Source organism: Apteryx mantelli, chromosome 3 (genome assembly GCF_036417845.1).
Source record: "Apteryx mantelli isolate bAptMan1 chromosome 3, bAptMan1.hap1, whole genome shotgun sequence".
NCBI classification, from domain to species: Eukaryota; Metazoa; Chordata; class Aves; order Apterygiformes; family Apterygidae; genus Apteryx; species Apteryx mantelli.
This window is the reverse complement of record NC_089980.1, coordinates 131,626,692-131,647,892: the sequence shown is the minus strand read 5'-3', so window position 1 is coordinate 131,647,892 and position 21,201 is coordinate 131,626,692. Positions and strand designations below refer to the sequence as shown.

The 21,201-nt window shown below is 43.4% G+C and overlaps 2 protein-coding genes and 1 long non-coding RNA gene across 3 annotated transcripts; all 3 read left to right on the top strand.

Annotated features, from left to right (window-relative positions):
• The first annotated feature begins 2 nt into the window (after window positions 1-2).
• TP53I3 (tumor protein p53 inducible protein 3) lies at window positions 3-14,532 on the top strand. The gene is made up of 9 exons (XM_067294363.1): window positions 3-90; window positions 570-769; window positions 2,349-2,486; window positions 4,092-4,197; window positions 8,929-9,071; window positions 9,541-9,808; window positions 11,779-11,991; window positions 13,009-13,205; window positions 13,999-14,532. The coding sequence occupies exons 2-9, from the start codon at window positions 653-655 to the stop codon at window positions 14,197-14,199; spliced, it is 1,383 nt and encodes a 460-aa protein (XP_067150464.1). The 5' UTR covers window positions 3-90; window positions 570-652; the 3' UTR covers window positions 14,200-14,532.
• On the top strand, window positions 4,208-5,915 carry LOC136991609 (uncharacterized). Its single transcript, XR_010883845.1, has 2 exons — window positions 4,208-4,408; window positions 5,371-5,915. It is a non-coding gene; the product is annotated as an uncharacterized lncRNA (long non-coding RNA).
• Window positions 14,533-14,864: 332 nt separating the features above from the next.
• Window positions 14,865-20,079, top strand: SF3B6 (splicing factor 3b subunit 6). The gene is made up of 4 exons (XM_067294361.1): window positions 14,865-15,013; window positions 15,332-15,450; window positions 17,883-18,021; window positions 18,510-20,079. The coding sequence occupies exons 1-4, from the start codon at window positions 14,984-14,986 to the stop codon at window positions 18,597-18,599; spliced, it is 378 nt and encodes a 125-aa protein (XP_067150462.1). The 5' UTR covers window positions 14,865-14,983; the 3' UTR covers window positions 18,600-20,079.
• The last annotated feature ends 1,122 nt before the right edge of the window (window positions 20,080-21,201 follow it).

Sequence of the window (21,201 nt, the reverse complement as noted above, 5' to 3'; positions counted from 1 at the left end):
TGGCGGCGTCGCCATGGCAGAGCCCTCGGTGGGGCCGATTTTAATTTTAATTTTAATTTAGTTATTCAGTTAAATCCTCGTGAGCCAGGGGTTAGTATTAAGTAGTGAGTCTGATGTCCCTATGACAGCCCATTCACCGCGCTACCCCAGTGGAAACCTGAGAACTTTATTTAATTGCAATATTAATTTACCTTTCAATACCCTCATATATATATAACCTTCAGATTAAGTAGCAGTAAAGATGCGAGGTTTTTCTAGAGTTAGCATTGTTCATTAAATTCCGTAAGATTTGCTATCTTATTACACAATACCGACTTCCTGACACTGAAGCGACAATTTTCTGCTTTGGTTTGCTGATTGTAGCAAGTTTTTTCCTTATTTCTTGATATTTTTACTGAGGACTATTTCCTTACTGAGAAGAAAGTTAAATACCAGGAAAAAAAGAACATAGACATGCTTACACTACAAAAATGCAACTGGACTTTTATAGCCTGCCTTATGAAGGTGACTGTTTTCCTGCTGCTCCCTTGTTTTTCAGGATTTTTATACCGTTCTTTTACTTATCCTAGTGTTACTCCCGCTGACGCTCCTAAATTTCACGTGGAGGAAGATCTGGTTTCCAGTGGAAGAGGGGGGACAGATCGCACGGAAAATGAACGAGCTGCAGGCTTTGCTGAACGACAGCCTACTCAGAACGAAGCACGTGGAGAATGCAGCCCTCATCAACATAAATGAAAAAAAAGTCTGTGCGTCAACCTTTGGCTTTAATGTAAGAGACCAGGGAGTGTCCTAGGAAGTGGCGGTGGAGGTGGAAGCTCAGGGAACCCAGAGCACAAAGTAACCGCGAGGGCAGGGAGCGCTGCGCTCTGTGAAACCTGCTTGGTTCTTGCAGCCTCGGAGCTCAGCGGGTCCAATCTCACTGCTGTCAGCAGCCTGACTTGCCATGCCGATTGCTAAGTTCACGTCTTTGATCCTTGGAGGAAAGATGCCGTTTAACTGGAACGTCCAAGGAGTCGTTTTTGAGCACTTTGGGCTCAGTGATTCCATCTGTGTTAGTAAATTAGATGTACCTAGGTCCGTTCTCTGGCACTGAGACCTGCTGTTTAGGAGTGGCCCGTGTCCATACGATAGCCTCAAAACAGAGTGGCTGTACCAAGCTGCCTATGGGGAATGGTCCTGGTCCACTCTAATTCCCAAACTGTGCCAGGAAGTTGTTTGGAAAAGTACTTGCCAGCCCTGGCCAAAACTGTACCTGGGACTGTTATAACAGTACTCAGAACTGTTCTCTGGCACTTTTCATTTTCTCATATAGATGTAGCTTATCCGTTTTCACTGCCCCCCACACCAGAGAGTCACCCCTATGTTGCTGGAAGATACCACTTCCGTTCCTAATCCCTACGACACCAGCTTTCAGGCATTCCCCTGCAGTTTTTACAGGGGTACCTATTGCTACCCTTGGGATACCCTGAAGAATGTGTTGAGAAGATGCAGCATTTGTTAAGGTTCCTCAACAGAGGAAACTGTCATCAGTCCACTAGGCATTAAAGCAATAGTCTTCAATATGTAAATGACCTTTAATATATAACACAGCTTTTTAGACACTGCAGCCCGCTGGCTGTTCAGCAAGGCAGATTACATGCTGAGGTCTGGAACAAAGTCCTCCGCTGGTGTAAACTGTCACGAGCTCCATTGACTTGAAAGAATTTCAGGCCAGAAGGGATCATTGGATCATCTCATCCAACCAGCTGTATATAAACCTGCCATTTCATCGACTCGGTTACACATAAGCCGTTGTTCATTGACGTGAATGGATTTGTGGCAGTCTGACTCAGCTTGAAATGGGGTCCTGGTGCCTGTGTACACCGCTCCATTGAGATGTGAGGATTTAGCCTCCTGGAATTGGTAGAAGTTACACTTCCCTAATTCAAGATGAAGCGTATTTGAAACTGGCATCCTTGTGGCTCTGCACAGGCCCAGGGGAGGGCAGAGTCCTGCCCTATAATACCTTTAAACTGAAGGGTGCAGTCACCACTGCATGTATTGCTTACCCAGAGAAATGTCACTGACTGATGGGAGCATTAGACAGTAATCACAGCCTAAGCAGAGTGTCTCAGCAGAGACACTGAAAATATCGTGTACAGCGTACAGTATATCTCACTGTACAGACACTAGAAGTCTAGTTTCAAAGCCAGGCACTTTTTTTCCTTTAAGATATCACAATTATAATCACAGTTAATCATTATATTCACAGTGAAGTTAACTATCAAAGAAAGTGGGAGGGTGGAAATGTGTCTGTGATTGCAAGGACGTGTACTGTCGGTCCATAACACTGTATTGTATAAACACAGGTGCCCAAAGAGAATGCTTTAAACCTGATCTACGCTTTCTACAAGAACTTAGTGCAAGTGAGGAGGGAAGGGCTCTACTTCAAGGAGAAGTACTACAAATGTGTCCGTGCAGATGAGCATTCCATCTGTCTTCGAAATGTACGTTGGCAAGAGCTACCGCAGTCCTGAGAAATGCGTTTGGAAAGGATTCCTACTTTCTTCCCTCATGGCCTGGTTATGTGAATATCTTAACGCAAGTGGAAATCCTTCATGTGTTTCTTTCTTTCTGTTGATACCACCTTCCGAGGGGGTGTGGAATGAAATCAGTGCAGAATACAAAACTTGTCAGCTATATAATACAAATGAAAGGGGTAACACCATTCAAATCAAGTTAATCAAATTACTTTTTTTTTTTATTAAGCCAGAGAAGAATGTTTTACCCACACTTTTCCTGGCACAATCATGTGCCTTTAGAGTAAGCAAAACATTAAAGCTTCTTAGTATGAGTTTCTCCCTTTTACAGCTGTGTGCAAAACCAGGATCAAATGCTCAGAGGGTGCAAGTTTGTGGTGACAGCAGTGGCCAGATTTCAGTGGACTACTTACCACCTATCATTCAATATTTGAATTAAAAACTAGAAGTATAGATCCCAGTGTTTCAGTCTAGATCTACTTTATGCTACTCTAAATTCTCAGTCAATTCCAGTTTCAATTAACTGTTCCTCTTTTAAAATGTTACAGTAAGTGCTTCTCTGGCATGAAGTGATTCCTGCATGTCTGTGTACATATATGAACCATACACCCTTACATGTCCATGTGCATCCCCCACACCAGCTGTAGTGCTTCCCATATCCTCCTGTGAATCTCCCTAATCTGGGAAAAAAATATCACTTTTTTTTTTCTGGGTTGTTTTTTTGCCACATTAAGGAGTTAATCAGGTCATAGAAGGGCCTGGCAAGCACTGGGACCAGCAGAAGGTCGTGGGAGCTGGTAGCTGGGTGGAGGGAGGGAAGGGGCACGGGTGAGCAGGACCTTGTCTGGCAGAGCTGTTAGACCAGCTTACCTGCCTTGTACGACTCCAGCCTCCGTAATTCACCTGTGAAATTCAGAAATAGAAACTGAGGGCACAACTGCACGCAGCTGTGCTCAGGATGGCAGAATTTTGTTACTGCTGAGTCGCACAATCTGAAGTAAATACACCCAAGTCAGTGTTACTGGGGTCGTCTTCCTCTTCTTCCTCCCCCCAGTAAATCCACCCTTGAAATGCGCTGAGCAACTTGCAGAAGAGGCTGAGCAACTCTTAAATTTGGATTCTTTTTCAGAAAATGCTGTACTTTCCAATGGCTTTTTTCCATTCATTATTACAGATCAGTGAGGTAGAGTTTGGCAGGTAGGCTTCATAAAACACTGAGGATGCTTTCATGTAAATACCAGAATTATTTTATTTGCATTTAACCATGCTTTTGCATATTACATTGGGCACTAGGATAAAACTTCCTCAAAATCAATACAAGTGAGATTATGCAATATAATAAAGCATTTGATTGACTTGCTTTCATAGGCAATAGTCTTCAAAACATGCACTGTCAATGTTTGTCTGCATTCTGGGTTAGGCTTTCAGAGAGTATTTGCCTTTCTGCAAGAAAACAGGTATCTTGACAAAGAAAATGCCTGTAATTAGCCCAAATTATAAAGCAGTATATATGTATATGTATATATATTTTTTGAACCTTGTAATTTTACACCAATTTTCTTCATTATCTAGCCAGATGGAGGCGTGATAGTAGTGAAGACAAACACTTTCATCCTGGTTGCTACTTACAGAGCGGGCATGTATCCCAGTGTGTGTGTTGAAGCTGTGGAGAAACTAGGTAAGAAAAATACATGTGTCTGCATCCGCACGCCAGCAGCTCGTGGATTAGCTCTGCCCCTGCAGACAGCTTCAGACATTAATCTGACAGATTACAAAATCCTGGAAATCTGTGAAATTGCATACAGATATAGATCATTGCTACATGGCTAAACCCTCTCCAGAGGTCACGTCCCACTGGGCTACCTACGTATGCTCCAAAGCCTCTGCAGGTATGAACACGTTGCAGAACTCTCATTCCTTGGCCTTTCTGGCACATTTCCTGGGACAAGTTTTCTGTTAGCTACCCTCAACCAAAATGGGATCTCCCACTCACACTGCCTTGACCCCTTTAATTAATGCTGATATAATTAACCCAGTGTCTTAAGGATACTGTCTCAGAGCATCAGCTTTGATACACTTATTCACAGTCTTCTTCAAAGACACATGAGCTCTCTAAGGGTTTCAAACTTTCTCTTTCTAGAGCTTGTTCCCATCTAGGCCAGTGTTAAATAGTGTTACTGAGTCTAAAAATTGGGCTTTATATTTTAAGTTGATTTCAGACTGGATCTATTGGATCTGCTGCTGATGGAGCTGGAGCATATCCAAAAGGTGCCATTGTGTTATTTAGCCCAGGTCAGTCTAGCTGACTCCAGAGCCATATCTCAATTCAGACTAGCTGCTTTGCTGCCACGAGAGGAAGGGAGAAAGTGTAAAGTTGGGAGACTGCAAAAATGCTAACACTTGCAAAATCCTGTAACAACTGGCACACAAGTCATTTGGTCTTGCAAACAGTCACATTGCCTGTAGTGGACTGATGTTCCTGAATAAAGTCTAAAGTCTGTTTTCAGGGTCAGATTTTCAGAGGTTTAGATAATGTGTTTTGGAGTTTATTCTTGCTGTTCTGAATGATTTCTTTGTGCAGAGAAAACAAAATGGCATTGACTTTTCTTTGCATCTTATGTGAGATTTCTGCAAATGATTTGTGCTTAAAGTGCTCAGTGTTTATTCTGTAGAATAGATAAGACCTCATGAATATAGGTACTAATATTTTTAATGTTCAGCTAGAAGTGCTGCTGTCCATTCAATTACAACATGGTCTGCAGTGGATTTGAACTTGAAAAATGCATCTCCATTAATAGCAAAGCTGCTTGATTTCTATCATTGTTGATCTTTTTTTTTAATGTTTTTGTAGCAGACTACTTTAGAGAGAAGGGTAGCTGAATCAACAGAAAACTTGAACTTCATCAAGCACATAAGGACTGTGCACTGCGAAATCAAATACAGAAGTTTGAAGTATTATCAAATTCAAGCAAGAAACTGTCTGCTGTTTTACAACATCCCAACCGCTGAGCGAAGCCTCTACTGGGGGGGAATCAGCCAAAATCCTGCTGGCTTTTCTTGGGGGTTAAGGTTCTTTTTCTGTTTTTTTCAATAGCACTTGAAGGTACACTGCTTATAAGAGGACTACGCTAAAAGTAAGTTTCTTAATAGAATTGAGAGTGATGTCCTCAAGACACTTGGTTTAAGATGCTTAATTTTTCATATGTTGTCTTTTAGCCTATTTCCAGATCGGAAAATTAGGAATCTCCCTAAGCAGAGACAGTTCTGTCATAGCATTTCTCTCAGCTATGCACAGCCTCACAAGCCCAGGGGACTAAGGAAATGATTGTATTAACAAGTTTTCAGATTGCCCTGTGTACCTTTGAATATTACAAATAAAACACTTTTTTTAACATAGCAATCTGCATTGTCATCGACTGCTATACAAAGTTTTAAAACTGTAGTGGATTGTGGAGTTCTCTCTTCCTTCTTCCCTCTTCTGAGGAAGAGGGACAATGTTATTACCAGGCTTTAATGAGACTCTTCAAATTGTTGGACCACAAAGAATCCACGTGGGAGTGAACCCATTAATATAGGGGGGACAACTGAGGCTCTGGCTAGACCACCAGGTGAAGAGCAGGCTCGAGAAGACCAGGCCATGGAGAAGACCATGATCTTTTCATCTGCAGAAACAAGTGGGGTACTAGCTCTTGGAGTCCTGTGAGAACAAATGAATTTTTGGCTCATTTGTTTTAAAATGAGTTTGGTCTCAAAGTTTAAAAGCCTGAATCAAAAAATCTCAAAATCAAGAGGAAAAAAAATCCACTGGAGAAGACCACACAGGGACAGACATATTTCTAATTTCTTAAATACTCGGAAGTGTCATTTTTATTCCCTGACAACTCTCAAATACTCAAGAGCTGGCAACTAGGATACAGAAAAAGGAATAATCTGATCCTTCTCCCACTGTGGGAAATGGCAAAGCTCAACAAAGAGGTGAGATGAGGCAGCTGAAACATCAGGTAGAAATGCAATGGGCTGATGGACACAAAACAGTAAACTTTAATGTTGTGCTTTTGCGGGAATGAGCGCATAATAAACCCTCCAGAGGTGGGTATATAGCATAAGCCCTAGTAACAGCTCACATGCCCTTAATGCAATTTCAGTAAAACCAGTCTGCACTATTCAGAGTTCAGAAATCAAAACAGCAATTAAATACTTTGCTTAGGAACATACAAATACACACCAGTTGCACAGATAGATGCCAAATAGCTCAGTAAAGGCATCAGACCGAACTTCCCTGTTTCCCATGGGGGGAGCCTTAGACCTCTACATCGTTGTCAAAGGGAAAAGGAGATTTCTGCCTTGATCAGTGGAACAGACAAGTCCGTAGGGAGAAGTAATGGTGAAACGAACCAATATTTCTGACTCTGTTTGTGGTTTTCCCTCCAACATAAAGCACAGCTTCCTTCTTTCCACCCCCTTAACTTGCTTGGGAATAGCTGATTCTAGGGGCTGAGCTCGGAGAGGAGGAAATGGGATCAAACTCTGTTCCCAAGGACAGGTTGGGGTTCATCCCACTGTGGAGAAAGTATTCCCTTCTTTCCAGGAAAAAGGTCAGTCATAAACTGTAGCCAAGACCCAAATATCTGCTTTAAATTGTTGTTTTGGGCCACTACTAACAGATCTGATGATTTGAAATAGTTGCACTTAGGAGAAACTTTGTTTTTGAAAGGGACTGACTTTAAAATCACTATTTTCAAATAGTTTTCCTATCGCGGGCCATCTCTGGAATTTAGGGGGTGAAGCAAAAATAGGAATGAGCAAGATTTTCTGTTCTTACTTGTTCATTTGTTCTGTGCATTTGAAGGCAATGTAGGTATTGGTATCTTCACTATAATTTTTCTTATACTTTTGTGGGTCTGCCTCTAGCAACAAAGACGAGCATTTATAAAAAATGTGGGTTTGTGGACTGTGTTCGCAAAGGGACTATGGGGTAGATACAACACTCTAAAAAGCCCTAATTTTGCATCTGATTTTTAATTCATTCCATTTGGAAAGGTAAAGAGAATAGGAGCAGGTATTATGAGATGGTATCTGGTGGGCTCTTGTCGCGGCAGAGCTGGCTTTCCAATCAATTTCTGTGCTAAAACAGGCAAATTTGGTGGGATTAAAGTAGCTGAAAACAACAAATAAACAGTTGTCAGAAAGAAAAGCCTTTCTTTACGTTAAATCTTACATTAATAATTGGTGGCGATTGTTTATTCACAATAAAATAGCCACACAGCACCACCCTGTGGGGATTGACATTCCCAAGGTTTCAAGGGGTTGGTTGGTCTGTGTATTTAGTCTTAGACCAAACACTTAAGCATGCACTTTTTTCATGCAGGTATCATCATCCAAGTAATTTTACAGAGGGAATTAGGGTATATCACGCAGTTTGTTTACTTGGCCAGAGTGTGGCTCAGAGCCTTGCCTTGCACTCATGCGTGCGCAGGGGGTCTGTACTGTATTCAGCATGGGAAATAACACAGATGGTCCCATCGTTCCCTTCTTCTCTTCGCCTTCCACCCAGCACCCATGGGGACGGAGGGACGACTCCTCCGGATGTGATTCTGCCAGGTGGACAAACGCTTGGCAATTCAGCACGTCTTAGCAAGTTCTTGGTGCCACAAGGGAGGAACCCAGAAACGCTGTTTCTGAGGAGTTACGTGGAAGTTCCTGCGATCGTGGCACCCCTTACTGCAGCAGGTCAGGAGGGCAGGAATCTCCTGCTGAGGCATGGAAAATATATAGGAAAATTTTCCACCATTTGCTATCTTTCATTCAGGCTAACTCGCTGGTGTTCCTGGGCATATCCCCAAGTTGCCATCCAAGGGCTGAACCATAAAGCAACCCTTGCATGAGTTTAAGTGTGTCAAACAAAGAATCTTTCTGCTAGGGATTTTAAAATTCTGTTTGCATCTACTGTTTTAAGGGCCTGTGAGGTCTTTTGAGCACTAGAGCCCTAATTTTGCAATAAGTCCCAAGCAAAGGCATTTTTTTTTCATTTCCATGCTACCTTTTACAGTTAACACGGGTGGGTGGGCAGTGCTGGTGCCACGCACACCCAGCTCTGTGCAGGGTTAGGGCAATGTGTGACTTGATGCAATGTGATCTTTGTGTTTTACCAAATGGCTTTTGCAACAATATGTGATGGCCCAATTTTAACGTATTTCATTGCATTGTAACTCCTCAGCTTTCACTTTTACCTTCAAACTGTTTCAGTTTGTATTATCTGTCAACAAGTGACATCTGTGGAGCCCTCTGTCCTTCAGAGATACTGAGGCTTTGTGGTGGTTGCACATCGCTGTATCTTAACACTGAGCAGAGATTGTCCAGCAACACGTAAGCGTATCTGCCTTCATGCTGTCTTTGGGGTTTTTTTTAGAGAAAATGTTGGCAGTGTATTTTGATTGCCCAGGAGGCCCAGAGAATCTCTATGTGAAAGAAGTGATGAAACCACATCCAGGAGAAGGAGAAGTGCTTGTGAAGGTCTCTGCCAGCGCTCTGAATAGGGCTGATTTACTCCAGGTATGTGTACGTTAAGTGGATTTATGCACCTGAAAACTACCTCAAATTTGCAAGTCCCCACCTAAAGTCATGACAAACCTGAAAAGTTAAAAGAGGCCTGGTGAACATTTGGATGGGAGACTTCCAAGGAAACGTTCATAGGGCTGAAAGAAGAGGCGTGTTGAATCAGTAGATAAATGTTTCTGTCTGGGTCATTGTGATGCTGGGACCATGGTGCTTCTGGGTGGCATGGAAAGGCAGCTGTCTTTTGAGAAGAGCTGTAAAACTGGAGCCTCAGTCTGTCTGGATGCTTAGACCATTCCTCGGGTATTAGAGATGAATGCAGAAATGTTCCCTTGGCTGAAATCCAACATGGAAAAAATCACGTTCTGTCAAACTCTTGTCTGAGCTGCTCTAATTCGAGCTGAAAGGCATGCTCTGCAACCGGAGACCATAACATCTCCCTCTCTCTTGTTTTGTTTTGTTTTAGAGGAGAGGGACGTACCCTCCCCCAAAAGGAGCAAGTGAGATTTTAGGCTTAGAAGCAGCTGGGATTGTGGCTGGGTTTGGACCTGGTTGCGAGGGCCGGTGGAAGATTGGCGATGCGGTAATGGCTCTGCTCTCCGGAGGTGGCCAGGCAGAATATGTTACAGTACCCGAAGGCTACCTGATGCCCATTCCAAATGATATGACTTTTATTCAGGCTGCAGCCATTCCCGAAGCCTGGCTAACAGCCTTCCAGTTGCTGCATTTTGTAGGTGAGAGATGCATTTGCAAATCCATCCCATCAAAACAGCAGGTCTTCATTTCTTTTATTAAATGCTCTGTTTTTTGTCTCCATTTGAATGTTATTTGCTTTTGAAGAGCCTTTTCTCTGTCGCTCAATTCATAAAGTCTTTTTACCTATCTGGTCAGAATTAGGTATGCCAGACCCAAATTCTGAAACACTGGCCACAGATTGTGTATTTACAAGGAAGAATATGGAAGGTGGTTGACTTTTCTTTGCCTCTATGTTTCTTGGCTTGAATCACAATTTCCACTAAGACTAAACCCTGAAATAACTTGTGTGTTCTCCAAACTACTGAAAAATCCTATGTCAAAAGATTTGCCTTCACTACAAGGATGACCATATCATGAACTTGCTCACTAAGACTTGTTAGACTATGTCCTGTATTGCCTGTGGAATTATATTAGACAACATCTTCTTGTATCTTGGTTCAGAAAAAAATTAATTGTAGGTAAAATTCCCTCTTAGCTGATTTAAAACAGGTATAAGCTTACACTCTTCATTTTTAAAATATGCTACAGGGATGGTAACAGTAGCACTTTCCAGGGTTTTCCTCAGCTGACAAATATCCTTTCCTACTCTCTTCAGCAGTAGTACTTGAAAGCTTCACTAGAAAACAGGAGTACAGAGAAGTAACTTTTCTCACTATCCTGAATGCAGGCTCAATTTCAGGACAGAAATACACCAGCTGAGGAGCACCGTGAAGCTTGCACTGTTGTTTCTTGGAGGTCTGTAGTCAATTAGGACCACGTCTCAAGGACTGTTAGGTGTCCTACTTCCAGCAGCACGCAGTAGGACACAAACAAACATGTTAGGACAAGCAGCTCTGCAGAGAAGGACCTGGGAGTGCTGGTGGACACCAAGTTAAGCATGAGGCAGCAATGTGCCCTTGTGGCCAAGAAGGCCAATGGTATGCCGGGGTGCATCAGGAAGAGTGTTGCCAGCAGGTCGAGGGAGGTGATTCTCCCCCTCTACTCAGCCCTGGGGAGGCCACATCTGGAGTACTGCGTCCAGTTCTGGGCTCCCCAGTACAAGAGGGATGTGGCACTACTGGAGCAAGTGCAGCGAAGGGCTACAAAGATGATTAAGGGACTGGAGCATCTCTCTTACGAGGAAAGGCTGAGAGAGCTGGGCCTGTTTAGCCTGGAGAAGAGAAGGCTGAGAGGAGATCTTATCAACGTGTACAAGTATCTGAAGGGAGGGTGTCGAGAGGATGGGACCAGACTCTTTTCAGTGGTGCCCAGCGACAGGACGCGAGGCAATGGGCACAAACTGAAACACAGACAATTCCATCTGAACATGAGGAAAAACTTTTTCACTGTGAGGGTGACAGAGCACTGGAACAGGTTGCCCAGAGAGGTGGTGGAGTCTCCTTCTCTGGAGATATTCAAAACGCGCCTGGATGCAATCCTGTGCAATGTGCTCTAGGTGACCCTGCTTGAGCAGGGGGGTTGGACTAGATGATCTCCAGAGGTCCCTTCCAACCTCAGCGATTCTGTGATTCTGTAACTGGTAGATGGTAAAACAACAGGTAGAATTGGTCCTTAAAGTTACCCAGCACTTCTGGCATTTCTCAGCTGTTGAATGCCTGATTTCTCAGTATCAACTGAGTGTATTTTCCGTTGATAGCAGTTGACAGTCCCAGTATAAAAAGGCTGACTGCACTCACCTAAGCCGCTTTGTCATGGATGCCCAGAACTGGACAGGGCTAAGTGAAGCCGTTCCAATGAAGTCAGCAAAATGAAGTTCTGGCTGTACAGTGCTAGTCGTATTAGTTCTGGATTAGTTTCTTTTATTAAGGATATGAAGATGTCATACTGGTCAAAACCTACTGGTCAAGGACATCTCTTTCAGCTTGCTATTCAGTTTTGTCCCCCTTGATCATGTTTTAATCCAAAGGTGATGCCAAATGGTAATCAGTTCCCTTATGCCCTCCCTCAGGTAAAATACAGAAGGGTGAGACAGTGTTGATCCATGCTGGAGCTAGTGGAGTTGGTATAGCGGCCATTCAACTGGTAAGACTGGCAAAAGCTATTCCCATTGTAACAGCAGGAACTCAAGAGAAACTCAAAGCAACAGCAAACCTTGGAGCAGCTGCGGGCTTCAACTACAAGACCGAAGATTTCAGTGAAAAGGTCTTGGCATTCACCCAAGGTAAGATCCTCTAAGTGAAAGATATAATACTGAGGAACAGTCTATACCTCCTAAAGCAACAATTCAATTTCAACCAGGAGTTTCCATCATCTTTTCAAAGAGACTGATTTTGCAGAGGCATGTGACTGACTGCAAATTTTTTGTGCTCCCTCTGGTGCTGGACAGGGTTGGGAATCCATCGTATTGAATCTGCTATACAAGAGACATTGAGAAGAGAATGCCAGAAGTCTTATGACTTCTTTTTTTCCCCAAGAATAACAAGCTCCTGGCCAAATTCCACATTGGTTTACTAAACCCTACCTCATCTCAATTCAGTGTGACATTCTTCACTTCCTATCCTAACTTTCTTTTAAGTATTGTACACTACATTTCATCTTGGAAAGTATTGATTTCAACAAAACTCTACTTGGGCTTGCAAAAATAGACTCAATGTCAGAATAGCATTTCTTTAACAGGCATGGATTTAGCATGGAGGGAGGTTTCACCTTAGTTAGTGAAGGAGCAGACAGTAAGTAATGACTGTATTAGCACAACCTAATGTCCTGTTCAGCCCAGGAAAGTATCTTTTGTTAGTTTAATTGGGCTTTTTTTTCTGCATGGACTCCCTTTGGCTTTGTGTTCATTCTGGGTGTAAAAAGTGGGCTTATATTCTTTTTGCTTCCACAAATTGAACTGTGAAAACAAATCCTAGCACTTGTCTTTGTGAGTGTTTGAATACAGGCACAAAAACTTAAGTTTTCTTACTGTTAGAAAAAAAGAGCTTTCTCCAAGCATTTGGGTCATAGTTTATAATGGAGCTCTGCATCTGTATATATGTATCATTCTTTTTTTGTGCCTGATTCTAAAATTCTTTATAAATCATTGTTCCAAATCCTAATTTCACTAGAATGATTTAAATAAGAATTTCAGGATTGGCTCTGTACCTATAGAAAACAAGGTTTTAGTGTTGTCTGAAATTATCCTACATTTAATGCATCCAGACTACATTTGCTGAACTCTTTTCTGTTTCCACTTGAGGTTCTGGAGTAGATATTATTTTAGATTGTGTTGGTGGCTCATACTGGGAGAAGAATCTCAACTGTCTGAGTACTGATGGCCGGTGGATTATATATGGACTACTGAGCGGAGGTGAAGTACATGGAGATTTGTTTGCAAGGTTGCTTTCCAAAAGAGGGAGCATCCATACGAGTCTATTAAGATCACGAAAAAAAGAGGCAAGTAATGACTATCAACAGTGTATGCAGTTTGATCTTAAAATCTGTGATAGTTTTGAGAGCTTTCTTCTGACATCTGTGCTAAAGTAGAATCTAAAGCATTATCACCAGAAAAAACACCTTGAACTGTTATTACCTACCTTGGAAAACATTGCAAAATTAAGTTATATTTTTCTTTTTTCTACTCGCATCAAATGCTTCCCATTTATAACTATTGAAATCAGAGGAATAATACCCAGGATTACATATATGTACTTCTGAAGTACTGTACTTGAAAAATTAGTCCTCAAAGAAGCAAAATGTAAAAGATCAGACAACTTGAAGTTGGAGCAGGGGAGAGAAGAACCCCGATTAAATGATCTAGAACCACATTTTTCAGAGTAGAGACCAAGTCCATTTGGATACCCAGAAATTATCAATAAAAAATGACTTTATTTGGAAAATTCTCAGATATTACACAAAAAGCCCTAGGATGGATTCTGTCCATGAGCTAATCCATAACAGTCTCAAGAGTTTTATCAATCTGAGTTTTAAATGATGCTACTTTGAGTTTATACTCAAGAGAATTGAGTATAAAGAGAATTTCATCCTCTGGCAATATAGTTCATCTAAAAGCTTTCTTCTCCTTTGCAATTTACACCTTGCAGGCGTTTATACGTCTGTCTCCCTCTGATAGCGTCAGAAAGTTAGAGTTTCTCCGAGAATCGTGCTCATTTTGTGTGCTCTGCATAGAGACCCCTCTGTGAATGAAACGATTGGGAATAATCTTCAAAACGCTCTGATTTCTCCTCAGTATAAGGAGCAGCTGGTGAAGGCCTTCACGGAAAGCGTGCTGCCGTGTTTCTCCGGAGGCGCCTGCCCGCGGCTCCGGCCGCTCGTGGACAGCACCCACCCTCTGCATGAGATCGCGGAGGCACACCGGTGCATGGAGGAAAACAAGAATATCGGCAAAATTGTCATCGAAATGCCTCCTTCGTCTGAAGGAAAGGCCTGACGCTGGAGTCGTTCTGTAAACAGATTTGTCACGGATGCTTCCGAAACGGGGCAGCTGCAGTTTCTGCTCCCGGGTCGGGAGCGATTCGTGGTGGAGGGAGGACAGAGGGGAGGAATACGCCGAGGTCCGGCAGGGCACGGCTAATAAAGAGACACAGGGGGAGCTTTGGCATCGGGTCTTGAACGCGCGAGTGGAACCCAAGCGAGCGCTCCTTAAGCGAGACTAAAGTGCCCTGCCCCCGCTTCCGGCCGCAGCTTTGGGTTCTTTTGCGGTGGTTTTTCCCCCCGGCGTTTTGCATTATCGTCGGGCTCCTGCCACAGGCTGCGGAGCGTGGGCGGGGCCATGCGCCGGGGGCGGGGCCATGCGCCGGGGCGGGGCGAGAGGCGGGGCGATGCATGGAGGCGGGGCGAGAGGGCGAAGCCATATGCGGAGGCGGGGCCATGGGAGGAAGCGTTACGCGGGGGCGGGGCACGGGGGCGGGGCGTCACGCGGGAGGCGGGCTAAGCGGAGGAGGTGTCACGCGGGGGGCGGGGCAAGCGGTGGCAAGGCGGTCCTGACGGGGCGGGGCAAGCGTCAGGCGCGCCGTCACGTATGGCGCGCGGGTCACGTGGCTCCTCCCCCTGGCGGCGGGGCCCTATCGCCGCGCGATACGTCATTCCCCGCGCGCCGCCGCGGGGCAGGCTGGGATCGCATCCGGGTCGCCGCCGAGGCCAGGCGAGCGTCGTAGCGGCTCCGCGCCCGCCCCGCGTCTCTCCGCAGGCCCCGGCCCCCGCCCGCCGCCGCCATGGCGATGCAAGCGGCGAAACGCGCTAACGTGAGTGTCCCCCGCCCCGAGGGCCGCGGGGCCCCGTCCCTCCCGGTTTGGGGCGGTGGCCCCGGTTTCCCTGCGGCGTTTGTCGCTGCCGCGCTTCCAGCGAGCGCTAGCACAAGGCCTCGCGCCCCTGCTGCCGCTTGTTCCCGAAGCGCTTGACAAAACGCAGGGAGTTCACGGCTGTGGAGGGCAGGAAAGGAGCCTTGACGCGCGCAGGCTCCCCCCGTGCCCTTAGCCGCAAGGCTGAGTGCCCGAGGTGCTGCACTTAAGGTGTGAAGTGACCCCGTAAGTTTAATAATATGTCTGTTGTCCCTGCCTCAGATTCGGCTGCCTCCAGAGGTTAATCGTATCCTGTATATCAGGAACTTGCCCTACAAAATCACAGCGGAGGAAATGTATGACATTTTTGGGAAGTACGGACCCATCCGACAAATCAGAGTGTAAGTAGTTTAGTTTTCTTTGAAAAGTTAAGATTTATATGTGTTTTAGAATGTTCACTGTATGTCAGTATTCCTGTTAGAGCAGGCTACAACTGGGTTGTGCTATAACAGTAACCCTGTGTCTCAAAGTTGTATGTGTTGATTTTCTCTTATTTGCAAATGTCATTAGAGAACAATATTGCCAGTAAACAAGTGAAAAAGCTTAAAATTGATGTGAATGCAGGTAAGTGGATAAAAATAAAAAGATACTCTCTCTCTCTCTCTCTCGGAGAAATTGAAGTCCTGTAATTTCAAAGACTACCACTTCTTCCCTCTGTTGTCCAAGCAAGAAATCCTTTTATTCTAATACTGTGCAAATCTGTCTTCTACTTGCAGATATCAGTATTACTTTCACAGGAACCATAGAATGAACCAGGAATCTTTTTATAGTAGGCACTAAGCAAATTTGTAATGAGAGACCCTTGTCTAAGTAACATCTTTGCCTGCAAAGCAAAGACAAAGGTTGAATACAACCAATTTTCTATTTTAATAAGTTCTAGATGCTAACCTAATTAAAAAATAAATAACTGCTACTACTGCTTCTGAAACTGTCTCCCACAAAATAATACAGGACTCCCTGTACACCAGATACTGCTTCTCCCCAAGCCATATAGTGTGTGGATAACGGAGAGCTAACTGTAATACTAATACTCTTTTCTTTTTTCTTTTTTTTTTTTCTTTTTTAATGCACTGAGGTTATACAAGTCTATACCAAACCTGGGGTTGTTCTCTTTAGTTCCTTCAAATATTGAAGATCTGAGCTCTGATGTTCCCTTTTTTTTTTTTTTCTCCTTAAAAAGAAAACATTGTGAGCCAGACTTCTTTAGGTGTACAAATAGAAAGGAAATGTAGTCCCTGTTTCATAAGCTTTTTATACTGCTTTTATCTGACTGCTGACAGAATTAGCTGCAGCATTGTGCGTTCTCAACTAGGCTGTTTATCAGGTTCGTAGAGCAGAATGCATCCTTGTGGCTGATATCGCTCGCTATTTCCCCCTGCTCTGAGAGTGGGAGTAGGTAGTTAATCCCCAGTGTTTAGTTGTTTTGACTATGCAGGATATAAATATGGAATCAGTTAAACAGACCAAGCTTTACTATCCCAAATAGAGATGCTTATTTCAGTCAGAGCTATGGAAATTAAAAATAATTGTTCAGTGTATAGAACAAACCATGTCTTGATTATATAATTTCCTTCAGCGAAAAAAGAAGTAGAACAGAGAGAGAAATATGCTCTTGAATGCTGTGTTGGAACATACAGCTAGTTAGATCTTGCTAACATAGTGAAGAGCAACAAAAGTGACTGGGGAAGTGACTGAAGGGACAAGGGGTAGAAGAATTTGCTTGGCTAAGTAGGTGGAATTCTTCCCTAGCCGGCATAAATTGACAAAGGAGAACTAGTACTTAAGGTTTCTGAAAGAGTGTAGGTAGGAACAGTGAGACAGTAACAACCAAGAGTTAAGATGAATATCAGAGGAAGTGTCCCTCAGTGAGATTTGTTGGAATATGCTTTCTCAAGGGAACTGCTGGCAGTCTCCTGATAATGGGGTAAAATCACTGATTTGTGGGGGTTCTTGCAGAAATTCTAGCACTGTTGTGAGACCAGCTGTAGTGCGGAACTGCCTGTGTAATGACTTTGGTCCTTTACTTTGCTGTTTTCAGTCTATCCTAATTTTCATACACAGCTGGGTGTGGGCATGTGCTGTGTTGTTTGTCCTCAGGAATTCTCTTTTTATAATCTGCATAGTGAGCACCTGAGAGAGGTGTTCTTCTGATAATCAAGTTTACTATAACTATCTTAAACATTTGCTGAGATCTTTCGGATTTTGTAAGCTATGTAACCTTTCCAGGGTAGTTAGCACTGTGTGCTTGGAGATGTCTCGTATCCGTCAGGCAAAGGAAACTGAATTGATGGCCTGGTAGGTGACGCTCGTGCTTCCGAAGTGGTATTGTGCCAGTGTGGCTAGTTTGAGTCTCTTAAATTGACCTTGTGATGTGCTAAAAACAGTATTCCTTCCTCGGGTTGCACATGTTTCTGATCTAGATAGCTGTTAACTGATAACCCCTTTAATTACTGTTAAAACAACTTCAAGTATTTCCAGAAACATGACAACCACTACCAGCAACAGCTTCCAGCACTTACTGTGGAGGGATGAATTCTCCTCAGAGTATAATACAGTACATGCCTCTGTTAGGTTTTGATACAATTTTTGACTCTGAATTGTAAAGGAAGATCAGTGTGGAAAGCAGGGATGTAGTTCAGTATCTAGAAAAAAATCATTAGAAGCTGGTTTTTGTGAAGATGCATTAGTTCATCTAATCTCTGTCATTGCTAAATACTAATAGAGGTGTTTTATATTTGTGTTGTTTAATATTAAATCTGATCTTGCTCTGCAGTGGGAACACTCCTGAAACAAGAGGAACAGCATATGTTGTCTATGAAGACATCTTTGATGCCAAAAATGCTTGTGATCACCTGTCAGGATTCAACGTGTGCAACAGATACCTTGTTGTTTTGTACTATAATGCAAACAGGGTAAGCATGCTTGGGGGTTTTTTGAGTTGCCGGGGAACCTAGTTTAACATAAATAAGTTTCCTTTCAGTTTGAAAAGGCAGTTGCTTGGATATTTTTTAAGAAATAAATCCAAACTGGTAGGGGAAGGAGTTTGTTAGAGATTTCACCTGGTAGTTGATTGGTGTGCAAAAAGTACGTTTGGACTGAGGATATGAAAAACGTGCTTCTGGTGAGTGTACTTTGAGGAAGAGGTAGCAGGGACCTTAAAAGTTAACAGCTGCAACAGGATATGAGATCTTGTTTAATAATAAAAAAATCTCAAAGTTCTTGACATTCTGCCTGGCCCCCCATAATATCTGGTGTCCTATGGCATTCTCCAAGGCTGAGAATTAAACAACACTGTTTGCACGTGATAGTGATGTAGTTCATAGTGATGAGCCATCTGCAGTTATTGGGAAATAGTATGTAATGAGATTATTCTTCTCATGTCTTTTATTCTTAATTACAGGCATTCCAAAAGATGGATACAAAGAAGAAAGAAGAACAGCTTAAACTTCTCAAGGAAAAATATGGAATTAATACAGACCCACCAAAATAAACTGATCTTTCTCTGGAAATACTGATTTTTAAGCCTTGCCATTGTGTTCTTGAACTAAACATAGGGATTCTCAGTCAAGTCTAGCTTTTCTTGTTTTGTTGATATGCTCTAACTTGAGTCTTTAGATCTTAGCATTAGAATTAAATAAATGAAGAACATTACAAAATCTGCTTTAAGATAAATCCCCTTAAATGGACATGGTTCCTGCATGTTGTAAGGGTGAACTGGCAAATGCTGCATAACCACAGTCGTGTTTCTAGCAGGATCTTACAAGAAGGACCAAGTACGTTGAGTGACTCCGGCCTACTGAAACTGTCACCATTCTCAAGTGCTGATTTTAAACATGGCAGCCAGTTAACTGAAGAGTTAGTTCAAAGGGCTCTGCGTGAACTGTCTCCATAAAGGTGAATTTCACTTGCCGCTTACTAAAAATGAGGTATGGCAACTAAACAAGAGTGTCCCTGCCCCAGAGTGTTGCTGGGGTTTTTTTTCTTTTTTCTTTTTTTTTTAACAAATAAGTATGGTTTGATAGTTCATCATACCTGTGGTATTGTACAGAAGTTACTGTGGCATTCGGCCTCTGGGAGTGTTTGAAGGAGCTTAACTCTGTTGGTTGTTAGGCTGCTTCTTACCAGAAACAAACAGAACCCAAATCCATGTTTATAAAAAGTTTCTTTTGCAAGTTATAGAAAGTGAATGGCCTTTTAAAATAACTGCTTAGGTGACTCCAGTGAAAGCATCTCATTCCCAGTGACCGGGACAGAATAGCTGTAGTGAAATAATTGTGCTTGAATAGTGCATGGCTGCAGGACTGACTTCGTGTCATAGGAGATTTTTATTAGGTGTATCAGGTTTGTGCTGAAGTTAAAAGAAGCAATAGGAATACACTTCACGTCATTTAATGTAGAGAGCACCCAAGCCAAAGCAAGACAGTAGATGATAATCGTAATTTTAGATACCTTAAGGTGATTGTTTTCTACCCAATGTTTTTGAACTTTAATATATCTCACGCACATGGATTTTAGATGTACTATCTACTGGAGGAGGAACAAATTAAAAACCTTAGGCTCTTTTCTAAAAAATATCAGCAGTCATGTCTGGTGAATAAAACCGGGTGTGATACTGAGTATGCCTAGCTACTATTAGTCAAGAGTAAGCTCTACCTCGGTTCTGAACCAAGCAGGAGTTGTGTGATTGCTGGTAGCCCCCCTGCCTCTGGGGACGATTTATTACGTTGGATTTGATGTTTAACTTGTGTCCACACAACTTCCAGCCCGTGCAGGACCTGAGCAGATGGCAGCCTGTTTTCCCTGAGGAGTTGTAATACAGGTTAAAAAACTTTCAGTGCAGTATATTGTCGTAACGGAGTACTTCCAATTTTTATTCTTAAATTTTTGTGGAAAGTATTACTTCAAACATGATGTTCTTGCATTCATTTAGTAAAAGAATAAATCTGCTTGTTTGCGTAGCCACTTTTTAATCAAGGCTTGCTTTATACTGTGCCACTTCTACATGTAACCTTTTTAAAAAAAAAAAGTCGTTCATCATCTGACTGCTTATAATTTGTGTAAGAATCTGTAAAGCATCCGTCACCATAAGGTCTGCGCTGCTGTGGGTGCGCCCGTGTGTTTGTACATACACGCGTGTTCGTGTCGTGGTCAGGGGAGGGCGCGCAGCTCCGGGTGCCGGCGTCCAGGCCCCCAGCAGAAGAGACCCCCGGGAGCTGCCCCGGGCTGCGCACGTTGGTTCCCGGCTGAGAGCAGCGTGGAGGAGGCTGCCGACACGGCTGTCGCGTGGTTTCAGCGCTGGGCGGGTGCTCGAAACGCCGTCATGGTGAAAGAGCTGTTGTCTTCCCCAGCTGCCTTGGGAGAGGTCCCCCTGGGGTTTGTCCCCTCGGCTTACGCTGCAGAGCGTTACCCTCAGCGTGTTCTGTAAAGTCTTGTCCCTGTTCTGTGCCTCCTCCGTACTCATGTTATTCCCTTCAAATTCAGGCTGCTTCTTGCAACAGTGAGACTTCAGCTGTCCTCCGTGTCGCAAATAGAAATATCAATGCGGAACCGTGACAGAAGACTGCAGCTGGGGGAGAGGAAGGGGGTCACCCAACCGGGATGGGGGAGATTTGAGCCAGTTAGCAGCTGGCAAGGCTCATGGTCCTTTCTCTAAAGGTAAATCTCTGCTGCTCTTTCGGGCAGCTTTGCGGCTTGCCCAGCCATCTGTGGCCTCCCCTGTCAGGTGCAACTGGCACAAGTGGGCACGCGTTAAACGCAGAGGACCTGCAGTCTGATCCCTGTCGTTATTCTTGCGTGATAGCTGCTCCCTCCTAAGCCAGTTTGGTTACCAGGCTTCAGCCATCAGATTAATATAAACTTAAGGTTCTCGGGCAAAACCCATTTGACTTTAAAATGTTTAAGTTAAATCTTAGAGTTGGCATTGCTTCTATGTGAACATCCATAGCTTTTTAAAAGTTACATATATATATATATATGTATATATACACACACACGAACCCACTTGCTGGGATAACTAGGTTAGTGCAGCCAAAGTGCTGGGCATTCAGAAGGCCTCAAGTTGTAATAGGAACTGGAGGTGTTTGCTACCATGC